The sequence below is a fragment of the Lacerta agilis genome, chromosome 1, assembly GCF_009819535.1.
Source record: "Lacerta agilis isolate rLacAgi1 chromosome 1, rLacAgi1.pri, whole genome shotgun sequence".
NCBI classification, from domain to species: Eukaryota; Metazoa; Chordata; class Lepidosauria; order Squamata; family Lacertidae; genus Lacerta; species Lacerta agilis.
The window spans coordinates 114,808,006-114,835,499 of NC_046312.1; the positions used below are offsets into that span (position 1 = coordinate 114,808,006).

The following is a 27,494-nucleotide window of genomic DNA, read 5'->3' on the forward strand; positions in this document are numbered from 1 at the left end:
TCAAAAATACCGCAGCTGCTTTCCACTCCGAGGCTTAAAACTATCAGAAGGCTCCTCAAAGAAGCCAAACTGGCTCCCGTTTCGCCGCCCCGTTTTTTTTTAAAAAACAACAACAACGGCGTTGTGTTTTCGGACAAAACCCAGCGAAATCGTTCCGTTTCTACGTGGCTATAGGAGAAACCGAGGGGGAGGAATCCCAGCTTTTAAAAATATAAGCCACAACCCATCCCCATCCCCCAAAAACACAGGTGGGAATTCTGTGGAAAAGATTATTATTATTATTAATAATAATGTTGTTGTTATTGAATTTATATACCGCTCTAGAACAAAATCAAAATATAAAACCACAAAATATATAACTGAAATAAAAACAACAACCCAATAACCCGCAAATTCAGGGGGGTGAATCCAAATTCAGGCAACTCTTTACTTAATTGCTTCGCTGGACTTTATACGCACAAATATAAACACACATATTATGGGTGGGGTTTGCATGACGTGGTAAATAAACCATAGTGGAGCCTTTCCGTCAGTCCTGGACAGCAAGTCTAATAAAGAGGGATGAAAGGAATTGTAGTTTCAATAATCTAGAAGGCACCAGATTGTGGAAGACGTCTGTAGTTATTGGTTTACCATGACAGCATACCCTCCAACATTTTTCTAATGGAAATAAGGACGTCCCATTCTATAATGATAATTTTACTATTTATACCCCGCCCATCTGACTGGGTTGCCCCAGCCACTCTGGGCAGCTTCCAACATACATAAAAACATAAGAAAACATTAAACATTTTTTTAAAAAACTTTCCTATACAGGATTGCCTTCAGATGGCTCGGGGGTCGGATAACTCCATACCCTCCAACTTTTCTCCAATGAAAATAGGGAAGTCCTAAGGAAAAGCGGGACATTCCGGGATCAAATTGGAAACTGGGATGGCTTCTCTAAATCAGAGACGTCCCTGGAAAATAGGGACACTTGGAGGTTCTGTGATAGCAACTTTCCGCTGTTTTTTTAATTCAAAAAATATTCATTTAAAATATTTTAGTCCACTTACAAACGCTGCCCATGGCCTTCCCAGAGTGACTTACGATATTAAAGAACAAAAGAAACGAAAATAGAAAATCCCTGCTCATGCTGGGAAGAAAAGAACCACAAACTCCGGCTCAGCATTACGGCTGACACAGACATTGTGGTTTGTTTTGCTCCCAACAAACCATAATCTGTAGTCAAGGTTTGTTTTTGGCACGTGGTATTGCCACCCACTCTTTCGCACCCCTGTATCCCGAACTGAAAGCACACCGTTTGTATCTTTGCAATGTTGTGAATGGACAAAAGAGATAACCTTGGGAACTGGCTATTTATAGACGGAGATATTCTAGGATTGTGGATTTTATTGTAGCTAGAGAAATCAGAAGAGTGTGTGAGTGCATGAGTTAATGAATAAATAAATAAATAAGGTTTGGGCCTTGGAAGTGAATACAATTAGGTTTGGGCCCCGGGCAAACCCTTGTTCAGATTTTACGTTACCCTGTGGGTTTTGCTTCATTCGTTTGAAGCTATTTGCTCTCCAGGGACATTTATTGCAAGGCATGCACTCTTCCTATGCGGTGCTGCAGTTTGGATGTTTGGCTTTACCTGCGGGGCAGACAGGACTGGGTATAGTGTAAGTCTTGACTTTCTCAATGAAGTGGTAAACCTGTGACTAGGCTTCTGTTGCAGAAGGCAGGTGGAGACTCATGTGACTAAATTTGCCTCCCAAGAAGCACACTAATGAAAACCTGTACATAGACAGCAAGCCTGCCAGGATAAAGGCTGGGCTAGAACTCTTCTCTCCAACATGCTAGTTTTCTATATATAGGGTTTTTGTATTTGTATGGAGGAACATTCAATCATATGGTTTATCAATCTCTAGCCTTAAGCTGCAGAGTCCAGACATTCAATATAAATCAAGGGTGGGGAATCGCAGGCCAGCAGGCCACTCTTGACTTGCCAGGGGTTCTAGTTTTGCCTACAGAGGCACTTCCCCAACACCATGCCCACTTGAAGATGCCAGCTGCTGGGCAGGAAGACAGGGCTCAATCTTGCTTTGCCTGCATGCCCTGTGCCCAGCATGAAACGGTATCAAGCTGTAGAGGCAGTAGGGATGCAATCTCCACACATCCAGCTGATCAGCAGACATTAAGACCTGCTCAAAAGCACTGTTTGCAGGAGTTCACATGCTTTTCCTGCAAGCAGGCAGGCAGCAGGGGCTGCCACTGGTTCAGAGAGCTTCTTCAAATACTGCTTTTGAGAAGCACTTTAAGGCAACTCCTATGTTCCTGTTTCAGCTGAAGTGTGAGGGCTGCATTTCATTTCAAGGAAAATGGGGACAGATGCTTCAAACAGCACTTTTGCAACGCAACCCTAAGCAGATTTGTTCTCAGTGGATGTGAAGGGAGAGCCATCCTGCAAAGCATTGAGCTTGGGTGTACAAGAGGGATCTCTCTCATGCAACCAAGCCCAGTGCTATGCAGGATCACTGCCCGCCCGTCAGCAGCTAAATAGGTGTGCAAAATAGTTCCCTACAGGGAGTTCTCTTACACACCCAGACTCAGCGCCAAGCAGGATCCCCACCCCATCCCATCCCATGGTGAGAAGGGAATGTGATCCATATGTCCTGGTTTTCCCGGACATATCCGGGATTCCGCTCCTGAAAATGGTGTCCGGGGGAATTTTTGAAACTAGGCAAAATGTCCGGGGAAACCTGGACATATAGCAACAGGGGTGATTTCTTGCCAAAATAATTATTTATTTCTCAGCACAAGCCTCCCTCCCTGGTGCCCACCGATGCTGCGCTCTCTCTGGATTCAGCTATACAGCTGCAAATAAAACGTTTGAAGTGTGTTTTAAGTAAGTGGAATATACAATGTGACACTAGATGGTGATGGTGACCCTTACGGAAAATTCAATGTATTTTTAAAAACGCTTTTTAAAAAAAGCATCTTCAGAAAGGTTTTTATGTGTGTAGATTCCATCTCTCTCTCTCTCTCTCTCTCTCTCTCTCTCTCTCTCTCTCTCTCTCTCTCTCTCTCTCAGCACGGAGCTGGCTAACGCCAGCCACCTGACAGAGATGTTCAATGGTGGGAGTGGGTGCCCCGATGGTGGTGGTGGTGGTGTCCAGGTTTTTGCTCTGGAATATACAGTGGTACCCCGCAAGACGAATGCCTCGCTAGACGAAAAACTTGCTAGACGAAAGGCATTCGCTAACGAAAGGGTGACTCGCAAGACAAATTTCCCTATGGGCGTGACTCGCAAGATGAAAAATTTTCGTGTTCCCCCCCCCGTCAAACTGCACTTCCCCCGTCCGTGCTTCCCAAGACGAAATTTTCACTAGACGACAGCACTCACAGAACGAATTAATTTCATCTTGCGAGGCACCACTGTACCAACCCTACAAAGGTGAGAAACAAAGCTACGTTTTGCAAGCAAAGGCCTGCTTGCAGCTGTCATTTGCAATCTTGCTTATCCTGCCTTTGTAAATGGCAGGAGGGGGGGAAAAACAAGGAGTTTGCTGTCCCTATGCTCGGAGCTTCCCAAAACATGAAACACAGTGCTGACTGCGGTTCCCAAACGGGAACCCCAGTTGCAAAAGGTGGCCGGGCCCTGCGCACCTGCCAATAATGTGATGTCACGGTAATGTCATGTGACTAACGGGTAGTAGGAAGCCCCTGCCCACCTATCAGAGTTGGCGCACAAGGCAGATTCTGATAAGGATTTGCACCGTGGAACCCAAAATGTAGGCAGCTCAAAATATTAAAAAGGCAACTGCTAAAGTCCTGCTCTTTGCAAACATAGGACACACACAATAATAGACACAAACATTTTAATTACATTTTCAGTGAGGTTGTTCGCCCTATTCGCTATCTTCCTTTTGACATTAAAACCAGAAGGCAGAGTGGTTGCTCAGGCATGCAGGTCTTAGCACTGTGCTTTGTGTATGTAGCTACCAATTCCAGCCTTTTAAATCTGAATATTGATTTTGGTATCCTCCCTGTAACATGTTGCATGAAATGATTTTTTGGGGGTGGGGGTGGATTATGGTTGGTGCTGTTGTTGCTTATTGTTTTAGCTGCATAGTGTAATCCATCCTGGGATCTTCTGGCGAAGGGTGGGTAATAAATAATAATAATAATAATAATAATAATAATAATAATAATAATAATATTTATCTATACCCTGCCCATCTGGCTGGGTCTCCCCAGCCACTCTGGGCGCCTTCCAACAGAATCTTAAAATACAATAGTCTATTAAACATTAAAAGCTTCCCTAAACAGGGCTGCCTTCAGGTGTCTTCTAAAAGTCTGGTAGTTGTTTTTCTCTTTGACATCTGGTGGGAGGGTGTTCCACAGGGCGGGTGCCACTACCGAGAAGGCCCTCTGTCTGGTTCCCTGTAACTTGGCTTCTCGCAGCGAGGGACCTGCCAGAAGGCCCTCGGCGCTGGACCTCAGTGTCCGGGCAGAATGATGGGAGTGGAGAGGCTACTTCAGGTATACTGGACCGAGGCCGTTTAGGGCTTTAAAGGTCAGCACCAACACTTTGAATTGTGCTCGGAAACGTAATAATAACAATAGCTGTAGTAGTAATAGTAAATAATATAGTAAGGAAGCAGGCAAATCAGAACAGAACATGGCTTATTTCTTTGATCTGCATCGCTGAAGGCATTTCAGACAACAGGCAAGCTTCCTGGGTTCCACAATCTCTGCAAACCGGTTTTCGGCATTTCATCTGGCACCACATTTATAGAGAAATCCATGTACCTGTGCTACTACTCGCCCCTGAGATTTCTGAAAACATCTAAGGTGTAGATACTAATTTACTTTCCAGAATTCAGAGCTTCCATAGCAGAAGCTAGTAATATCCAGAGGAAGCAATGTTAGACTTGGGATATCGGGGATAAAACAGGGAGGATTCTAGGACCCTGTCAGAGCCCTCACGTCTCCTTCCTACAGCCCAGTGCCTCCTTACCTGGTTTTGGGAAGGCAGTGCAAGGGCTGCAGGGATATGTGTGTTAAATGTTGCCAAGGGCTGCCCCAAAAAAGGTTCCAAGGGGCAATTGCGGCCCCTGGGCTGCGTGCTGTACCGCCCTGCCCTAGCATGTTGGTAAAAGCGGGACAAGGTAGGTATACAAGCCCCACCCCAAACATTGCCCATGTGCCAGCTCCACTTCCAACCTTCAGGTGTGGAGCTCGGAGGTCTAAAGGGAGGTTCTAATCATGTTATAGGAATTCCCAATCATGGGGAGGCTTCTAAATGCATTTACTTGGAAACTGCAACTAATCCAGAATGTGGGAGCTAGACTGGTGACTGGGAGCAGCTGCCAAGACCATATAACACCGGTCCTAAAGGATCTACACAGTCTCCCAGTACATTTTCAAGCACAATTCAAAGTGTTGGTGATGACCTCAAAAGCCCTAAACAGCCTCGGCCCAGTATACCTGAAGGAGCGTCTCCATCCCCACCATTCAGCCTGGACAGTGAGGTCCAGCTCTGAGGGCCTTCTGGCAGTTCCCTCACTGTGAGAAGTGAAGTTTCAGGGAACCAGGTCTTCTTGGTAGTGGCACCCGCCCTGTGGAATGCCTTCCCATCAAATGTCAATGAAATAAATAACCAAACAACTTTTAGAAGACATCTGAAGGCAGCCTTGTATCTTGAAGTTTTTAATGTTTGATGTTTTATTATGTTTTTATATACAGTTACAGGTAGGTAGCTGTGTTGGTCTGCCGTAGTCAAAAAAAAAAAAATCCTTCCAGTAGCACCTTAGAAACCAATTAAGTTTGTTCTTGGTATGAGCTTTCATGGTATCTGAAGAAGTGTGCATGCACACGAAAGCTCAAAAAAAAAAAAAAATTCCTTCCAGTAGCACCTTAGAGACCAACTAAGTTTGTTCTTGGTATGAGCTTTCATGGTATCTGAAGAAGTGTGCATGCACACGAAAGCTCATACCAAGAACAAACTTAGTTGGTCTCTAAGGTGCTACTGGAAGGAATTTTTTTATTTTTTATTTTGTTTTGACTATGTTTTTATATGTGTTGGAAGCTGCCCAGATGGGCGGGGTATAAATAACAAAATTGTTGTTGTTGCCAAAATATGCTTTGAATCTCCCTTCACACTGAGCACACACCTCCACACAGAATGCAGGAAGGTCTGTGAAGGAGCTGGGACACTGGAGTAGGAGTTGTCCTGTAAGATGAGCACCTCTTCTCACTTTAAGACTTACACTGAACTAATTTTTGAGCAAATCATAATAAGATCAGGTCCTAAGCATAGTTAAATGAAATTAAGCCCTATGGAAATCAATGGGACTCATTCTGAGTAAATACTGCATATGATTGGACAACGCGTATGTGAAAACTATGAAATAGCTTGAGTTACTACTTTCAATGAACACTGAGATTTAAAAACGGCAACCTCAACTCATACATTCCAGGTTGCCTTTTAAAATATGCCATCTCTGTATTCCAAGAAGCTAGTTTCAGCAAGTAACAGGAAGGTTTACTTGGTTAAGATACCTAGCGGGGCAGCTCACTGACCTTTTAATAAGCACTTCAGTTTTTAGGTGGAAGCAAATAAGCAAAGCTGGAGATGGACAGAAATGTTTTTAAGTTTGCTATTTTTAAAACGTACAGTGATTTATTTATTTTTTGCTCAAGGGCAGTCAATTCACATTGACTTGACTTCTAACCAATTGCAAAATATCTTTCTTTTTTTAAACAACGAGACTAACAAAACAAAACAAAAAGCGCATTTGGGTTTGCGGCAGCTGAAGGAGCATCAGATTTAAACTGGCTGAGAAATTGATTTGGCGCTGCCTTTAGCATAGCAGGGAGCAGGGAACTTGGCGCGCCAGCGTTCCAATATCAAATCTCAGCCCTGGTAACAAAACCATGATTCAAACTCCCAGCTGTCAGGGATGAATGTACTTGATCACTCGTGCAGTCAACCTTTATATTGACTGGAGAAAGGATCAGATAATAGAAATTACAGTACCTTAGGAACTGGATGAGCCGGAGAAACCATAGCTGGCCAGACTATGCTATAGGGAGCATTTCTTTGTCTCCGGAAAAAGAGATATCTTCTTTGCTGAATGCTTGACTGCTTGTGTAAGTAGATATGATCAACTGATGAAGAGAAAAGTCGCTGACGGCCAGTCGTGCAACCTGTGGATTGATATAGATATATATAATATCTACATAAAAGGAATGATTAAATAGCATTTTACGATGGCATTACTAAGTTACAAGTACCAATGAAACCCACAACAAAACCCTATGACCTCTAGAAAGTTCTGCTTTGCTAAATCTTTTCAAACATAGATTATTTACACTCGCAGAATAGTATTTGCTGGGAGTGATGTCAGTATCTTCTATCTAGTATAACAATAACAATAACATTAACAATAACAATAACAATAACAACAATAATAATACCCCACCCATGCTAGGTTGCCCCAGCCACTCTGGGTGGCTTCCGATGTATTTGTTGTTGTTGTTCAGTCGTTCAGTCGTGTCCGACTCTTCGTGACCCCATGGACCAGAGCACGCCAGGCACGCCTATCCTTCACTGCCTCTCGCAGTTTGGCCAAACTCATGTTAGTAGCTTCAAGAACACTGTCCAACCATCTCATCCTCTGTCGTCCCCTTCTCCTTGTGCCCTCCACCTCCGACACATATAAAAACATTAAAAACATCAAACATTATAAACAGCCCGATACAGGGCTGCCTTAAGGTGTCTTCTAAAAGTTGCGTAGTTCTTTATCTCCTTGACATCTGATGGGAGGGCAGGCACCACTACGGAGAAGGCCCTCTGCCTGGTTCCATGTAACCTCACTTCTCACAGTGAGGGAACCACCAGAAGGCCCTCAGAGCTGGACCTCAGTGTCCAGGCTGAACGATGGGGCTGGAGATGCTCCTTTGGGTATACAGGGCCAAGGATGTTTAGGGATTTAAAAGTGAGCACCAACACTTTGAATTGTGCTTGGAAACTTGGGCCTAACTCCAGAATAGGTTATCTAACCTTTTTAGCAGACAGTCCCATATCAAAGAGGATTATAGCTTGCCATCAGACACATTCGTATGTACGCATAAAGGGAGAGCAGCAAAAGTCCTCCATAGTTTCCAAACAACTGTTATTGGAACAAAATATTTTCTCCTTACCTCTAACATGGAACCCAGTTAGTTCCTGATTATGATGCACCAGTTTCCCCCCTCTCTATTAATTTATCCAGGCCAATCAAAACTAATGTATGGAAGTGCTTCCCCCCCTGTGGTCATGGTTAGCCTAAACAAGGAGCCTTATCTGGGAGTTTCCTTTCTTTGATGAGTAGTGACACTTTTTACTCGTTTATTCATATAATCATTGTTGGAATGGACCACGAGGGTCATCTAGTCCAACCCCCTGCGATGCAGGAATCTTTTGCCCAACGTGGGGCTCGAACCCGTGACCCTGAGGTTAAGAGTCCCATGTTCTACCGACTGAGCTATCCCAGCAGTTGTATGACATATCTTCAACATAAATATATCTCGCTTTCATTCATCCTTTGCACCTGATACAAGACATCTGTATAACATGGTCATACAATTTTATAGAAAAGGGACACATTATTGTTTGTTGTATCGAATTCTACAGCCCCCCCCTGCCCCGCCCCCCATCTAAGTTAGACAGTGCAAAACAACAACAAAGGGAGAGGATGGAGTTTGGGGAAGGAGTAGCAAGGCCTGAATGGATGGTAAAGTAAGAGTGATTTGGTCATTTAAAGCACTGGGAACTGTAGTTTGTTAAGGGTGCCAGGAACTGAAGCTCTTTGGAAACTGAAGCTCCCATGATACTTTGGAGGAAGCCCATGCCTTTTAAACTGCTATAAATGCACTTTAAATGTGATTTGCCTCTGTAATGCCTTTGTAATGCCTATATATATAATAGTTTTAGAAAATGTTGGGGAGAAACTTGTCTCTGTTTGTTTTCTTGAAGGCTACCAGCTTTTTGGTTCTACCTGTTCCTCCCACCCCCTACAAAATATAGCCTTTGTAGCTATGGTACAGACATTTTCCTTCTACATTTGTAAAATATTTGGCTTCTTTTATACTTCCCCCTCCCAACCTTAGTATTCCATAGAACATGTGAAATGCAGAAGCCTGTCCTTCGCCCATTTATTTTAATTAGAACAGTGGGGCACTCCTTTCAGGAGCCCAAAAATTACAGAACAAAAGCACTGGCTGAATAGGAGCTGCCATTTTAAGAATTTCTGCAGGGTTCATAATGTTCTTTCCAGATTTTGACAAGTGGCAAGTAAGCGAAAATTGCTTAGATTTGTATAGCACCTCAAGGGACAACAGAGGCCCAACACATTACCAGCAACTTTCTCCTCTCCATTATCCCAGAAGTACAGTATATGGACTAATGGCGCAGGAACACAGAGGGATGACTTAAATCCAGCTCTCGCAAACGAGCCTGAAATATACTGAGCGCGCTCTGCCTGGTAATTAAGGGGGGGGGAAAGGGCTACCTCTTGTGTGGTTCGGAGAGATTTTGGAAGGGCTGCTACGTCGTGTAGGGACTTGTGTAAAAGGCAGGGAGCCAATGAGACTCATTAAAACACCTGTCCTGAACATGCTCAACAGTTCACAGGGCTGCCAGGAAGCCAGAGGTAGGTACATAATCACTCATGGAAAGAATGCCAACATGAGCCATGGAAGAGACACATAAGTAAAAAAATAAATTAAAAAAAATCAAATCCCCATCACGGGATTCGAACTGCCAACCTTCTGATCGGGAAGCCCAAGAGGCTCAGTGGTTTAGACCACAGCACCACCCGCTGTGCTCCCGGTGGAAGAAACACATATCAGCCCAAAGGCATTACAGAGTGTAGCCCTGAAGAAGCAAAACTTGGCACATACAGTTACGAAGACTTAAGGGGCCATATTCAGCAGTGCGGTTACACCGGCACATGGGAATAATCAATGCATGCAAGAGGACTTCCTATCTTGTCCCCTCACCAAGCTGAGGCTCCCTCCTGGCTCCCCCATTTCAGTGTCTTTCGTGTGGTCTTTGCTTCTCTGTCATGTATGGGAGGAGCTATTGTGTTCTGAGCCTGTGAAATCTACAAAAAGGCGTCTAAACATTCCGTTAATGTGCCCGTAACCTAGGTGTAAGGGGCCATATGGTGAATAGCATTTATATCTCAGTTTCTAACACTGCCTGCAACCTGCCTGGATATCCGCCTCTCACTCTGCCCCTGGAGACTGGTGGCAGTGAGAAAGAAGAGCGGTAAATGCCACTGCCTGCCTGCTCGTTGGCTCTCTGCCTGGCAAGCAAGTGGGTGGCAGCAGCAATAAAGAGGCAGAAGAGGAGCAGCAGAAGCAATTAGTAACCGAGGGAGTCTTGCCAAATGGTCCACCAACACCTGGAGGCAGCACTGACCAAGCTAATGCCAAAACCACTGCCTGGTCTCCCACCAGGACAACAGAAGCATCTTCTAGGATGAGCTTTGCTCCTGCCATCCTCTCCCACCTCTTCTTAATTGGGACTGCCTCTTCTAACCTCCTCTCTTTCATTCTCGCTGCTGCAACTATATACCAGTCCCCTCCTGTGTACTCTGCTCTAGAAGAAAAAGAGGAATATTACACACAGCAGCCCAAATTCTGTGCTGATTCTCTTAGTTTGCATTATTTGTTCTGCTAACTGTGGGTGGGGCAAAGCTACCGTACTTTTCCATGTATAAGACTAGGTTTTTTAAAAACTTTAAAATAAGGTTAAAAATCTGGGGGTGTCTTATACATGGATAGTGCATATGCCCATTTTCTAAATTTGGGGTCCCCAAAAGTAGGGGGCATCTTATACATGGGGCCATCTTATACATGGAAAAATACGGTATATATGACATACCAAGTTACTGCTTAGATCTCTCAAGGACATAGAATCAGCTCTAGTGGATCAGACCAAAGGCTGATCTAGTTCAGCATTTTACCCCCCCCCCCCAGTGCTAACCAGATGAGTGCTAACCAGGCAACATCACTAGCCAAACTTTGACGCAATTGTCACCTCCCATTCACCCGGCATCCTCCTGGCATGTTTGTCAATGCCTGGCTTACCTTACAACGACCTCCTCTACCCAATGAGGGATTATGCATCCTACATGTGCAAAAGAAGGCTGGCCACTAGTGTTGAATTTAGCAGTTTGGGCTGCACACACTGGTTCTATTTTGACCCTACATTGGGAAACAAATGCCCAATGCCCAAGAGATATCTAGCATGGTCACCTCCGATGGTGCCAATCACCTGTTTGGAGGAGTCAATACCGCTGGCTCCCATCAAGGAGTAGAGGGAGGCAGGGAAGCATCCCTCAAAATCGATTCTTGTCCACATAGCTTTGTAGTAAAGGTAAAGGTAAAGGGACCCCTGACCATTAGGTCCAGATGCGGACAACTCTGGGGTTGCGGCGCTCATCTCACTTTATTGGCCGAGGGAGCTGGCGTACAGCTTCCGGGTCATGTGGCCAGCATGACTAATCCACCTCTGGCGAACCAGAGCAGCGCACGGAAACGCCGTTTACCTTCCTGCCAGAGTGGTACCTATTTATCTACTTGCAATTTGACGTGCTTTCGAACTGCTAGGTTGGCAGGAGCAGGGGCAGAGCAACGGGAGCTCACCCCGTTGTGGGGATTCGAACCTCCGACCTTCTGATCGGCAAGCCCTAGGCTCTGTGGTTTAACCCACAGCGCCACTCGCCAATCCAGCTTTGTAGTGGTGTGTGCCTAATGCAGATTATTAATCCCTGTTGACAAAAAAAGTGTTAAGCACTAAATAACAGTCACCTGCATGGTCAACTCACATAATTATTGTAGTATTGGCTACCATTGGAACTATGGGATGCCTACACCATCGCCAACATATTTTGGATGTGATCTGCACTGGTGGATCTACGGCTGCTTGCTTCAGTACTGAAAGGTGCATATGAGATTAATCTAACATCTATAGCAAATATAAATAAAAATATTCAGGCCCAGGCTGTGGTCCCATGCATGCGCACTTGCGACTGCAAGTAACTTCTGCTGAACACAGTGTGACTAACTTGTGTGTAAAAAAATATATATGTATGGCGTTGCACTGCGAATAACTTTAGAGTCTGTTATGAATCAGGCCGCACTGATTCGTTCATGACAGAAGTGCATTTCAGAGTTTCTCGATTTAAGAAGGAGTTTGGTGTCAAGCCAGACCATGCATAGGCATTTAAGAAGCAGCAGAAAGAAAGAAATTAAGTAAACTTTCAATTAGATGACAAGCTGGCTCTCTCAGCCAGCGAAGTCCAAAAATTAGAGAACCGGACTTAAGTTTAAATCCCCGCTCAGACATAGATCTTGCCTTTGTCACGTCATGCACTTTTGGGCTGAGATGCTGTAAATATGAGTAAGGGCGGTCAAGCAGCTCACAAAGAGTTTATAAAGTGCTTAATTCCCAAGTACCCAAACTGAAACAATGGGTGTCTTTTTTCCTTTCCACAATGTGGCTCTTGACAATGACCGCAAACTCAGTATTCAAAGTTCTCTTAAACTTTCACCGCTTTTCCAAAAGGAAGAAGGGGGGGAGGGGAAGAGGGGAGAGAGAATATATTCTAAAAGTGAGTAATAAAGTGACAGGATAATGTTGAGAACCCTTCCAATAATAACATACCCTCCAATATTTCTCCAGTGAAAATAAGGACACTCTATCTTAACAATGATGATGATAGCAATAATTTTATTATTTATACCCTGTCTATCTGACTGGGTTGCCCCAGTCACTCTAGGTGGCTGCCGACATACATAAAAACAAATATTAAAAAACTTCCCTATACAGGGCTGCCAAAGATGTATAGTTACTTATCTCCTTGTCTCGGGGGGGTCGCGTAACTCCATACCCTCCCTACATTTCTCAGATGAAAATTAGGACTTCCTAAGGAAAAGCAGGACATTCCGGGATCAAATCAGAAACCGGGGCGACTTCTGTAAATCCGGGACTGTCCATAGAAAATAAGGACACTTTGAGCGTCTGTAATAATTGTTTGTTATATGCTGAAATTAAGGGATATGATGCAATAAACGCCTGATCCTATGGCCTGCTGTGCCCAAGATTGTGTCCGCAGCTTCAAGGGCAGATGCAAGAGGGATTGGGGGTTGTTGTTTCCTTGCTTCAGTCAAGAGGGAGAACTGGCTCTCCTGTTGCCAAACCAGCAGATCTCACCATGGCTATGCCAAGCACAGAGAAGGAACAGAACAGAGAGCGGGCTTTGGGAGGGATAGATGGGAGGCAGGCTGCTTCAACTCCATCCTAAGGCCCGTGTAGCCAGTCCTCAGCTCCCTCTTGCGACTGCTGCAAGCTGCAGCAAGGATTTTCTTTCCTCCCTTGCTTTCCAAGGCAACTTGCAACACCAGCTCATTTGTTTCATGCAGGATGCTGCAGCAGCAGCAGGCGGAGAGTTATGCCCCGGCACAGGACCAGGCAGCACAGCACACAAAGAAGAGCCTTTGCAAGAAATGTGTTAGGATAAGCACGCGTAAAAAACGAAACCCGAATTATTCCCCTCTTCTGTGTTTTAACACAAAAGGCAGTCTAAGCAAGCATGATGAGGGCGAGTGGGAAATCTAATACGCGGAGAGGGTCTTCAGAACAACGAAAAGCCTAGTCTGTCTCGGCATGTTTTCTTTACAAATAATGTACTTTTTTAAAAAAAAAATCTCCAAATCCACTCAAGTTTCCAAACTTCTAACATTCACAGCCAATTTGATACACTAACATCATCCATCACCGGAGACAAGAACTGCTGGCTGTGTTTCTCGATCTAGTTCCTACCGACTTCTCCTCCACCCCACAAAAACACTTTGCACAAATCTAAGCCATTGTCAAATTCTGTTTACTCCTGTTTATTCTACAGCTGACAGCCTCTCATGCATTAAACTGTTTAGTGCCCTAAATGTACATCTCAAAGAAAGATGAAATATTGCTTTAAAAACCAAATGTGGTATTTATATATGCTTAAGCCCACTGATTTATCAACAGCATCAAAGGCCTGCTTACCGGGTGCAGTTTTAGTTTTAAAATACTTCAATGGGGGAATGGGCTATGAACCTCAAGGAAAAACACACACATCTAAATTAGCATTCTGTACTACTAATCTTAAAAGCGGTGCAAAATTGACCACCTACCACTGTACCCTAGAGGCTGCAAATCTATAGAGGAAATTGTGATGAATAAATCACACCTTTACAAACTTCTATAACAGGAATTAGCAGCGTACTTAATAAAAATCCCATCAGCCGTTGGGTTCTTTGGCTGTTGTCATTTTTTCTACTTTGATTTCAATATTGTTGTAAAACGAGTTCGTACCCTTCATAAAATCTGCACCTTTGTTCTTATGCTTTTCAGGGATAGTAACTAGCATTCAGTAACATAGTTCTGCTGGGGTGCTCCCTCTTCAATAACTTGCAGAAAAAGTAATCTTTTTATTAAAACAATTCTTGGTTCTCTTTTAACTGACTCAGTTAAAGGGGTTGAATGAAGAACTCGGCTGATGATGATTGGAGTGGAAAGAGTATATTAATTTTACAGCAAGCTACATGCCCCACATTTATTAGCCTCTTTACTGCAGGTCTGTTTTAATTATTATCTGTTCATACATGCTATTGCTACATATAATGAAATGCTTCCATTTCACTCTTTGAGTAGTAAGGATTTTTATGCGTATTTCCAAAATGACCCTTAATTAAGCTGATTTTAGTAATTCAGATGTGACTTTTCTTCCGGTCAACAAGATCCCCCACCCCGAAGAGAAAGGTTGGCAATGACTCCTTTTAAAGTGTTTCTTATTTAATAGTTGCAGGAATAATTGCTTAATGTTCCAGAGAGCAGTAACATAGTCCATCAATAACTGGAACTAGAAGTCCATGTTATTTTCAACACACATTAGTGCAAGTGCTCTCATGTTTCATCAAACTATTAAAACCTGTTTAGTTAACCTCAAAATTAAGCTGCTGAAAATTTGCCACAGCAGAGATGACAGTGTAAATAAAGGCAACAGCTAATTAAAAGATCACACACACACACCAATCAGCAAAGAATTCAAAAATTGTGAAATACTAACCAATTGTAATACAGTTACAGGTAGGTAGCCGTGTTGGTCTGCCACAGTCAAAACAAAATAAAAAATAAAAAATAAAAAAAATCCTTCCAGTAGCACCTTAGAGACTAAGTTTGTTCTTGGTATGAGCTTTCGTGTGTATCTGAAGAAGTGTGCATGCACACGAAAGCTCATACGAAGAACAAACTTAGTTGGTCTCTAAGGTGCTACTGGAAGGATTTTTTTAATTTAATTATAATACAATTTGCAAATGCCAATTAAATACCCGAAACCAAAACATTTATAATTTCAAAAAGTGGAAAAATATCAAGTACAAAGGCCCATTAGGCTATCATTCTGAATCAAACATTAAATTATTAGCAATTTCCCACTAATGTCTGATCTGAATTCAAAATTGTTTGACAATTTTAAAAGAAATTACTAATTTGCAAACCCGTATTTCAAGATGTTTAAGATATTTAGCACATTAGAAGACTGCACAAAGGGATATGCAACAAAGCTTGTCTGCCTCCAGGTTTTGTTTTGCTTTAAAAAAAAATAAATCTTAAAATTTGGATAACTCTTTTGCAACAGGTTGAGAGAGAAAATGGACTACGGACTCTAACAAATTCAACTGGAATGTGCAAGGCTTATATTCCTAATTCTAGTTAAGTGGTTCAAATTTCCCAGAGACACCAAATGTTTCACGCAAAGATAAGTCACAACACAGGTTCTTAGAAGGCTGGACCCCAAGCGCTCAGTGATAGACTGATGTAGCTGTATCTGTGTTGTATTCCGTTGTGTGTGTGTGTGTGTGTGTGGTTGGGCCTGGGCACATGTGCTTGAAAACCACACCGCGAAAGATTAAAGGGTCTTTGCAACTCTCTGTAACCTGCGCAAAGAGAAGTGGAGCTCACATTTCACACGCAATAACCTGCGCGCTGGCAGAAGAAAAGAACAGCACAAGGGAGTGCCTGGGGCAGAAGCTTAAACTGATTGGGCAAATAAGGAAGACAAGAGCCCTTGAAATTAAACAAAAACAAGTTCAACCCCCCCACCCACCCCCAGCCAGGCTTGACAGATGTGGGTTACATCAAAGCAGTGAAACAACTCGCCTCCCCCCCCCTTTGGGTAGCTAAAACCACCTCATTATCTGTACACCCAGGAGCTAGCATATTTTAAATCAACTTTTTTGCATGTGATAAATATCTATATATGTGTGGTATTTATATATATATCACAGAGAGAGAGAGAGAGAGGGAGAGGGAACAAATGTTGCAGGAAAAGGGCCTTGGGTAAGCAGACTTATTTAAACAAGGCGGCATTCACATGGTCATGTCTACACACCCGTGCTGGTCACGCCATCCTCAACCCTTTACTTCCAGGGGTTAACTACTCTGGCAGCCAAATAAAACACTGCGAGAGCCATGCAATTACAGAGACAGTCAAAGGGCAGGCTCTATTTTGAAATCTATTTGCACAGACAAGGCCTTCCAATTTAAACGTACAGGAAACAAGCTGGTAAAGAGGGTCTCCTTCTCTCCAGATGCTTCCCACCCCTTTTCCCTCCGTGGCAGGAAATCACGGCTGCAGGACAGGCCCCTTAGAAGAAATGTTTAGCCCCAAGGAAGACAATTCTCATGTGTTTCTCTCTATCTCCCCGCTCCCCACTTCACAAATCCTAGCCTCTAAAGCTTACAGGTTCCCTAAAGGCAGAAACTCCCACCCACTGCAGTCTGCTCCTCTCTTGTGAACCCATCATTGCTGTGCCATGGCCACCCTAAACAAAACAATCCCTGGGAATCCTTCTGAAACTTTCATGCCCTCACAGGCTTCTCGCTTTTTCAGACTGCAAGCAAGTCTATCCAGATCATTTTTTGGAAAGCTTTTGCAAAATGCTGGCTCCAGGTTTGGGGGAGGGGGAGATACAGGAGGCTGCTCCAGTGGTGTAGTGTGGGAGGGGCATAGTGGGTGCAAAAATGTTAGGGGGTGCAAAATTTCAGCATTCGGTGCCGTGCGCTTCCATCGTTGGACTCTGTTGAAAAGAGCTTCTCCATGCGAACCAGGAAGCGACCTCTCCAGACAACGGAACGACTCTTCTTTTCTTATCTCTGTAGCTGCGATCCCTTGGGTGATGTATATGTCATTAGGCAGTTGAATGCGCGTGCGTGCTCCATCCGTTTCCCTTCCACCCACCCACCCCTCCGCGCAGCCCTGGGCAGTGGCAACCCACGCTACACCACTGGGAGGCTGCTTCATCTCCTCACTGTTGCCACTATCTGCAGGCTCAGGGAGGGCAGCAGCAGCGTAGAGTAGGAGCGGCAAGACCAGGAGGAGTTGCAGCAAGCATGGCAGGATGAAGCAGCCCTGCAGCTTACTTGGATGACACTGGAGCTAGGCAAGTTCAGGGCTGTGTGGACGCAAAGAGGCTCACCTGGTGTTCCTGCCACTGCATCTATTCAGCCCCGATTCCACTGCCATGCTGTTCAGGCAAGCTTTATTTATGTAGAAGATTTCTTATCTGTCTTTCCCCATGTAACCTAAAGCAGACTACAATCATACAATGTTAAAATCCAATAAAACAGTTCACTGATACTGTAGCATAAATCCATGATAGTGTTGAGACAAGATCAAGTTCAACATTTTCAGTGCATCACAATCAACTATTTGGCATCTCAGCAAGGCTAGTTACCCTGAGGTTAGTGCGTGCCAAAGTTTTAATCAGATGAATATACTGTTTATATAATCTCTGAAGCAACTTGACCTAAGTGAATCTTCGTTGCCCTAGGACAGCTTTCCCCAATGTGGTGCAATCCAGAGGTTTTGGACTAAAACTCCCACCAGTTGTAGGCAGCATGGCCAATGATGGGATTTGTAGTTCAAAACATCAGGAGTGCCTCACGTTGGGGAAGGCTGCTCAAGGAGGTGAATTTAAATTCACCCTTCTACCATAAAGGTAAAGGTAAAGGTAAAGGTAAAGGAACCCTGAACGGTTAAGTCCAGTCAAAGGCGACTATGCTGATCAGAAGGTCAGCAGTTCGAATCCCCGCAACAGGGTGAGCTCCCATTGCTCTGTCCCAGTTCCTGCCAACATAGCAGTTCAAAAGCACGCCAGTGTAAGTAGATAAATAGGTACCACTGTGGTGGGAAGGTAAACAGCGTTTCCATGTGCGATCTGGTTCCCATCATGGTGTTCCATTGCGCCAGAAGTGGTTTAGTCATGCTGGCCACATGACCCAGAAAGCTGTCTGTGGACAAACGCCCTCAGCCTGAAAGCATGATGAGCGCCGCAACCCCACAGTTGCCTTTCACTGGACTTAACCATCCAGGGGTCCTTTACCTTTTTACCTATACTTTCTGGATATCCCATGATCCTATTATAAAGCAGTTGTGTTCTACATTATAAATCAAGTGCTGCTAAGAGTTGTTTCTTTTTGTTTTCCTATGTATTTCTTCTCAATTAAAAAAATGGTGTGGCATGAACAGATATCTATTCTGAAAGTGTGGCCTGGAGGGAAAAAAAAGTTTGAGAACCACTGCCATAACCTGTGCATTTCCTCCCAAACTGACTTTCTCTCCAAGATTTTGACATGGTTGAAGGAGGTAGCCCTGGAATTTTGGGACATCGTGGAATTGTATAGCTTGCTTCTATAGCTGGGTCAGTGCTAGATATTGTACATTTTGTCTAACATTTTAGAAGGAAGGCAACTTTTGCAGGTGCGGTCCAAGTCCAAAGCAAGTCCTATCCTGCAACCCATGCCTTGGAGATGTTTTGATTCCAGCCTAAGCCAAGGAGCAATGGAAAAGAAACCAGGCCTGACTATATTCCTACCTTGTCCAGAAATGGCACAAACCCCCATTCTTGTACCATTTCTGATATTCATGCTGCAGGTTGACCACCCATGGTGTTTAATTGACCACTGTCCTCACCTAGGAGGGATATTCCCATGACCACACATGTTGATGTGACTACCAGGCCATGTTTTAAATCGGTTGTTATTAGGATTCCTAAAACAGGGCGAAACGAAGCGGAATTTGCCTGGATGCTGTTCTTTGTGAATGTGAAGTTTTGCAGTTGACTCAAATAATGCCCAGCTCACCTTCGATCGATCAGCAACATGCACATTTTGCAACTGTGTAAACTGCCGCATATTAAATCTCAGCCCCCATTTTCGTAACTACTGGCGTGGCTTGTTTTTAATTCCCTCGACTCCATCTTCAACATCCATGCTGTGATCGCAATATCTCCGAGAATAATGCAGTCCTTGTGACTCACGCTATGCGCTGCAAGCATAAGAGACTAGGTTGCTTTATTTTGCTTTTTTATGCTGCATAGAGGAAGGTAAGTTGGAAACTCTGCAGGATCAGTACAGGAAGGATGGCAGCCTAAGGGTACTCTGGCCCAATAATAACAACATTCAAGGAATAGTGCCTGGGTCATGACAAACCCTGACCCTTCCCCAGAGCTTTTTTTTCCAGGAAGTTGGCTTGGAGCCACCTTTTATCAATAGCAATTGATACCGTGCAACTTTAACAAGCCTAGAGAAAGTCGGAAGACGTCTCGTTTTACACCCTTAAAAATAAATCCCTAAATCTTCCGTCGATGATTGCCCCAGCGGTTGTACATTTAAAAAAAGAGATGGGGGGCCCCCAAGAAAACAAAAGACAGTAAGGTCAGTTAATTTAGTGCTTTGCTGAACAAAACACTGAAGCTTGGGGGGGTGGGGTTGTGTGTGGAGCACAGCCACAGCAGAGTATATTGCAAGACTCTTCCATTCATCCTTCTACCAAAGGGGTTTCATTGTCTATTAATAAAAGTGTGGATAGATGTAATGCGTTTTCTATTTTTAAAAAACGGGATTCTTAACCCCCCCCTTTCTTTAACACCACAGGCATTTCTTGGATGAAAAGAAATCTGTCTCTACAGCCACTACAGTAAAGAAGGGTTACGAAGAAAGCAGAAAATCTAGAATTCACATCTCAATATTCTTTTTGATAAAAATTTCCCACTGCTAGCATGGCGTAAAGAGAAAGCCTAAGTCAAGAGCCAACAAGAGAGCTCAATGAAACAAGTCAGATCCAAATGCTGGACAGAGCGATTTTTTTTTTTTTAAAAAAAGGTTCACACATGGTGAACACCAGGGGAATACAGGCCTCAAACTAGCACATCTGGCAAATTTCAACTTAAAACAAAAACAAAAACCAGTTAAAGAAACATTCCTATATTAACTTCCTTGCACTTCTGTTATAAAGGGGAAAACACATAACTTTACGTCTACAATTATAACCAGAATGTGCAGATTTGCTCATATCTTTTGTGGATTATCCAATTTGAAGTGATAGCAACTCTCCTGACCCCCAAATCTCAATTTTGACAGGAAACTAAGCATTCAACAGATTTAGTATTTAGATTTTTAAACACAGACAAAAGCCTACTAATGAGCAGGCATTAAGATAAATAATTGTTAACAGGCACATCTCCTACATGCAGCCCACTGGGAAATATTTAACGCATGCTTACACAACTCCCACTAATTTCAATGGTGCCTGTATAGGCAACATTCCTATTGGTTTGTGTCCTTTACGTGTTGCATTACAACGCTTAACTTACTTTTTTTTTTTTGCAAAGCTAAAGCAAAGAAGGAATCATAACTGCCATACAATTGTATTCTGTGTACAATGTACTAATACGTACATATTGCTTCCTGTGCTGTATTTGTACAGGAAAATAACCTGGTTTAAAAATAGTAATAATCCTGTCAGTGTTCCTGGTTTTTAACATAAACCCCTAAAGAAAATCCACAAAGAAAACTAAGAATCTGGCATAATAGTTTTCTGTACTCTCCTATGCAAGCTATTCTTAGCAATCTTTACATACTGTATAAATAAAATAGATACTAACCCCAATATTTCAGACCCTCCAAGTGTCCCTATTTCCCAAAAGCTGTCCTGGTTTCTGATTTAATTCTGAAATGTCTCACTTTTCCTCAGGATAACCCTATGTTCATCGGAGAAATGTTGGAGGGTATGGAGTTATCTGACCCACAAGTCATCTGAAGGCAGCCCTGTATAGGGAAGTTTTTTTATGTTTAATGTTTTTTTTAATGTTTTTATATACAGCGGAACCTTGTTTTTTGAACGTAATCCGTTCCGGAAGACCGTTCAAATTCCAAAACGTTCGAAATGGCAAGTCGGCAAAATCCATTGAAAAAATGGAGAAATGCACCTCGGAAGCCGTTCAACTTCCAAGGTGCGTTTGAAACGGAAGCAATTACTTCTGGGTTTTTGACGTTTAGGTTCTGAATCATTCGGCCTCTGAGACGGTCGACAACTGAGGTTCCACTGTATGTTGGAAGATGCCCACAGTGGCTTGGCATATGGGCAAAGTATATGTATTAAAATGATTATTATGGAATAGGACGGCCCTATTTTCATTGGGGAAATGTTGGAGGGTATTATATTTTAATTTCAGTTTTGCAGCCATGTACCTGAGAAACTACAACAACCGTTGCTTGAGCCATAAATCCAGCCTTATCTCAGCAATGGAGAAAAGTATAAATTACGGGTATGTCAGAATTCGTTTTCTGAGAGAGATCTTTTAATAAAATACTGCTTGTTTGGAATAGACATCTAGCAGTGAGCGTTTTCTTCCACTGTGTCAGGTTTGGTTAATTACCTGCATTATCTTGTTTTATAAGCAGCGGTTGCAGGAATCTGAAAACACAATTTTATACATTATGGGGGTTAGCCTCCCATTGAGAGAGAATTTACAAATGCAAGTAACAGCCACAGATGCCTCAGCATGCCTATGATCAAACGATACATTTTAGGTATCTTTCATCCTGCTACAAAATTAAATATTAATCCTTCCAAAGTTTAAACAATGACACTGATTCCCCCCTCCCTTAGAATGGAGAAACTACAGGAGTTTGGGCTAGAGCTGTTCCACCCCTCCTGTAATCTCCTCCCTTCTTTGGGTCCACAGCACATCCTCCTCTGTTAGCCCATAGTGATGGCCAGTGTTTGAAATTCGCCAGGTGCTAGGTGCATTTCTGAACCTGGCTATCAGCCACTTGCAACCAAGTGAAGATGCTAGGGTGCCAGGATGGCACCTGACATCTCCACCACCTGGGGGAGCATGCCTGGGGGATCCTTGGATCTCGACTGCTTTCACACACTAATACCACATCCTGTATAACTCTATCAGTTGTATATTTTATCTGCACAATCAGAAAGAATTTCAGGAATCAAAATGCTTTTTCTGTGCAGACTGAGAAGGAGTGGTGAGCAATGTTACAGTTAATTGTCGTAGCTTGCCTTCACTTACATACCCCCCTTGCCCTGCTCACAGTTGTGAAGAATATTCCTTTTTTATAAATAATTGTTATTAAGTTTTACATACTGTACATTCTTTTAAACATCCAATAATAGTCATCTCTTATACATATTTTTGACTTCCATCAACCACTTCTCAAGATTTTCAAATTTCCTAATTTCTTCTTGTATTTCGAACTTCACTATTACTTTTTATCACAATAGTTGATTATTACCTTCCAAAATTATCTCCGCAATATTTCCTAAAATTAACCTTACAAAACTTTTGTAAACCTACTAGTGTAATTTGTTGTTTACAATTGTCTTTCAAATATTTCTCCAATTTAGTCCAATCCTTCAGGAATTCCTTGTCCCGCCGGTTTCGAATTCTTCCTGTCATCTTATCCAATTCTGCATAGTCCATTAACCAGTTGTGAAGAATATTCCAATGTTAGGAATGGTCCGTGTCACCATTAAGAAAAAGAGATCAGAATATTATTATTATTATTATTATTATTATTATTATTATTATTACCCCGTCCATCTGGCTGGGGTACGATAAAACATCAAACATTAAAAACCTCCCTAAACAGGGCTGCCTTCAGATGTCTTCTAAAAGTCAGATAGTTGTTTATTCCTTGACATCTGATGGGAGGGCGTTCCACAGGGAGGGCACCACTACCGAGAAGGCCCTCTGCCTGGTTCCCTGTAACCTCACTTCTCGCAGTGAGGGACTGAACAGAAGGCCCTCGGAGCTGGACCTGTGTCCGAGCTGAATGATGGGGGGTGGAGATGCTCCTTCAGGTCATCTGAACCAGCCTGATGGTTTAACTGGTAATCAATCACAGTCAGTCCATCATTTGCAAAAAAAATGAGACTTTAGAGCTGTCGTGCCCAAAAATGGCAACTAGACATTCCATTTTGGCGACTGTAACCATGGTTTGTATATCTGTGTTTCTAACATTGTTGACTGCCTCTTGTGTTGCAATGATTGGCACCACAATCCACCATTTGGGGGGCTGTGCCCACCTCTTTCTGTGCTCTCTTGCAGGTTTCCCCTGGAGATCAGCAGGTCAGCACACTTCCTCCTCCTGATGCAGAAATCAGGGTGCAAGCCTCCCCAGTCTTTTATGGATCAACTCTCCTCCAAGCATGGTCAAAAAGAGCTGCAAGGCAAGCTTCTCCCCTCTCTTTTCCTCATTCCGCTGTCCCATTTGCCTGCTACATGGACAGGAGGGTCTCAAGAATAAACACACCGGGTGTGCTTGGCATGAGCAGCTAATTTCCAATGAAAGCAGCAATGGCCCCCAAACTTGACGCTAGAGTAAGTAAGGTTGGGGTCACCCCGCTATTTTTGGAAGACATATTCTGATAAATGCACAAACAGACAAAATGTGGCCTGGCATTTATAAGATGTAGATGGAATCCGAAAATATATTTTTTTGCATTTCATACCACATACTGTGTAATGAAGACGTTCCAGACAAAAGTCCAATTTCATCTGAAATTTGGTAGCTTCGTGAACATTGTTTGTTTTCATGTCAGGCAGTAGCTGAAGTGTTGCATTCTTGCATACCTAGCATATTTATTCACACGAGAGTCTGGTGTTTGATTTGATGAATATATTTAACAGACAGGATTATGGAACCTGCTTGAAGCAGTTCAACATAAAGGAAAGAAAGGAGCTTCCTGCTCAAGATATACAGCCCCCCCCCCACTATTTAGCATAAGAGAGTCCTTGTTTATCAAAATAGTGATGCAAGTAAAATTGTTTACATTTTCAACACTATCAACATCCATCATCTATGACAAAAAAAAATCAAGAAAGAAACGCTCAATCATTGTCAATCAAAGGTGCTAAAATATACATAAACCAAAGCATGCAAAATGTATTACATGCAAACGGAACACAAGGTTACCAACATATCAAACAAAAAACCCCACACAAATAATTATAAATCACTCATAGACCTATTTACGCATCTTATAAAGCTGTCTGAAGGTGGGTAACCATAGAAACCCCGCAGACTAAGTTCACCATTTTAAAGTTTGCATTTATTTTAAAATGCTGCAAATTATGTCCCTGTTTCATAAAATTCGTGGGGTTTTTTATTATTATTTTAGAGCCCAATGGTTTTCTTTGTTTCCTAACCATTGCCCAGAATGATTTTTCCATCTCAATTACTGATAATTTGCTTTTTAAAAATTGCATTCAAGCAAAAAGATAACAGTGCTATAAAAAAATCAATATATTTTAGCCTTGCAAATTAATATTGCTAACTTAAAATGGAACACAAAATGATACACATATAAATCACTCTGATTTTAGTGTTTTATTACAACTGGATTTCAACACAGAGACTTTTTTTTCTAAAATGCAGTGTTGTAAGCAGAGAGGGAGGGAGGGAGGGAGGGAGGCAGGTTACCGAAATTATCTGTTATAGCTAAATTGATAATAGTATTTTCAATTTATGGTTCTCCCTGACAATTACAATTTACACTGTGGCTTAATATTTAATACTATTATTAGTACTAAACGTTCTATAATTTACTTCATAATTTGAATTAGAGAAATATTTGTAGTTCAGTGGCTCCTACACTTAAGATGTAATGCTCAGTGTGTATTTCATTATGCAGATGAGCAATGAAGGTTGTCCAACACGATTTAAATGGGTCAACACTATTTTCCTATTCACATTAATCATTCAGAGAGCTAAAAGGGAGGGAAAGTATTGAAAACTAAACCAGAAGATTTTTGAAAAATCACCCACACCTACTGCTTGCTAAGTATTATCCACTGAAAAGCATAACTGGGCAGCCAATATTAAGAATTAGAAAAAGAGGCATTTGCATTCATACGGAAGAGACCAAATTTCCTCTTAGGTCAGCGAGACAAATTGATTTGGCACATACACACATGGAAGTCCATTACGTTTTCAGAGGACATTTGCATCGGTAGCAAACTTAGCACAGAGCGAAAGTGGGTGGCAGAGTTTATCTGGTAAGAATTCAGACTGTAGTCAAGAACTCCCATTGCAGTAAATGGGGTCGGTTCAGAGTTATTACCAATTGTTCACAGAATGCGTCAAGGCTGCAGGCTCCATTCTCCAACTAAGTGGCCGGTTGCACGTAAGGCCAATTTTTATACACAGCAAATTGTTGGGAAAATGGTAATTTGTAAATGAAGAAGTACTGCTGTGAAAAGGTGAATCTCTTCTGCCAAGTGTGAGGAGGGGCACTAAACAGACTAGGAAGCAAAAAGAGAATTATATGGGGGAGGGGGAATTAAACGCTGGTTCACCCGGGCCATTTCAGCCTTTGGTTGCTGGTGCCTTTATCTCAGCAATGGTTGATGGACTACAACTCCCATAAGCCCCAGCCAGCATGGCCAATGATCAAGGATGGTGGGAGCTGCAGTCCAAGAACATCTCGGCACCAGGTTGGCCACCCATGCTCCAAGGCATAGGCAAACTCCGGCCCTCCAGATGTTTGGGACTACAATTCCCATCATCCCTAGCTAACAAGACCAGTGGTCAGGGATGATGGGAACTGTAGTCCCAAACATCTGGAGGGCCGGAATTTGCCTATGCCTGCTCTAAGTCAAGCATGGGGAAACTATTGTACCCAAGCCAGCTCACCAAGAATATGGGGCTCTTTCTTTTTCACAGCCACATAACTGTCTACACATAGAACCAGTCTGTCTGACAGTAATATTTTCAATGGGTTGGATCCAGAGCTCATGTGAGTGAAACTCTGCTTATGGGATGCTCCCAATTAGGGCTGGGTGATATATCGTCCAAAAACGGTTTGAAGTCCATATTGTGATGTCGGTTTCACAGTTATTGACTTGGCAACGTATCATGAATCGTGATGTACTTGTGTGTGTATACTATGCAAAAATCTCAATATGGGAAAACTCGTGAAGCCAGCCAATGGTTCTCTCGAGTCCTGCAGACCCTGTTAACCCTGCCGGCTCAGCTCACCCTTGCCTCCTGCAGGTGAGAACGATTCACAAGAGCAGGCGCCGGCAAAAGTCACGATGTGGGGGAAATCGTGATGCCAGCCCATGCCTCTACACAGCACCATCCCGCTTTCAGATACTGTCATAAATCGGTATATCATGGTGCTTAGCTGGTGATATATCACGGTGTTGAAAACCAGGTATCGCCCAGCCCCACTCCCAGTGGAGGATGTGGAAGAGGCAGTTCAAGCAGATTCTGCCTTCTCCCTGCAGCCTGTGTCCCTTAAAAGGATCTGCTGTGGAGGGTTGTGGTAGTGTGGCAGGTGACACAGAGGAAAACCCTGAGAGCTGCCTCCTCATTGCTCCCATTCATTCAGCAGGAGGCCTTGACTGGACCTTGGTGCCTTCCACCCTGGATCCAATTCGTCAAGCATTGTATTTGTACCCTGCTCATCCTCCCAACAGCTCAAAACACCACTCTCAGGTTATGCAATTTCACAGCTGAGCACAAAAACATGCACATGCTGTTATCTGTGTAGTGGCATCCATAGTAGAGCAGTGGTTAGTGTGCCAGACTAAGACCTGGGAGATCCGGGTTCACATCCCCTCTCAGTCATGAAGCCCACTGGGTGACCTTGGGCTAGTCAAGGTCTCTCAGCCCTAACCTTCCTCACAGGGTTGCTGTGATGAGACAACGGATTGGGGAAGAAGTGTGTACGCCGCCGTGAACTTTGTGGAGAAAAGGTGGAACATAAATGTAATAATAAACCAACACAGGGAAGGTGCACAGCTAAGACTGTGTCTCCACCTAACCTGGTAATGTTTACTCTGACAAGCAGCATCTCACCCTGAGGATTATCTAGTCCTAGACCCTGCAATGCAGGAATATGCAGCTGCCCCATACGGGGATCGAACCTGCAACCCTGTCGTTATCAGCACCATGCTCTAACCAACCGAGCTATCCATGTCTTTCAGATCACCTCCTAGCTGCTCCTGAAGAACAGAAGAAAAGCCCTAGTGGATCAGGGCAAATTCCTACCTAGTCCATTATCCTATTCCCCACAGCGGCCAACAATCCATCTTCGTACTGG

The 27,494-nt window shown here is 43.2% G+C and overlaps 1 protein-coding gene across 3 annotated transcripts in view; it reads right to left on the minus strand.

Annotated features, from left to right (window-relative positions):
* Positions 1-27,494, minus strand: part of METAP1D (methionyl aminopeptidase type 1D, mitochondrial) — a 94,154-nt gene that overhangs the window by 45,158 nt on the left and 21,502 nt on the right. For all 3 annotated transcript variants that reach the window (XM_033168112.1, XM_033168109.1, XM_033168108.1), the window contains exon 2: positions 7,028-7,197. In XM_033168112.1, coding sequence (XP_033024003.1) covers positions 7,028-7,197 — 170 coding nt within the window. The remainder of the gene's footprint in view (positions 1-7,027; positions 7,198-27,494) is intronic.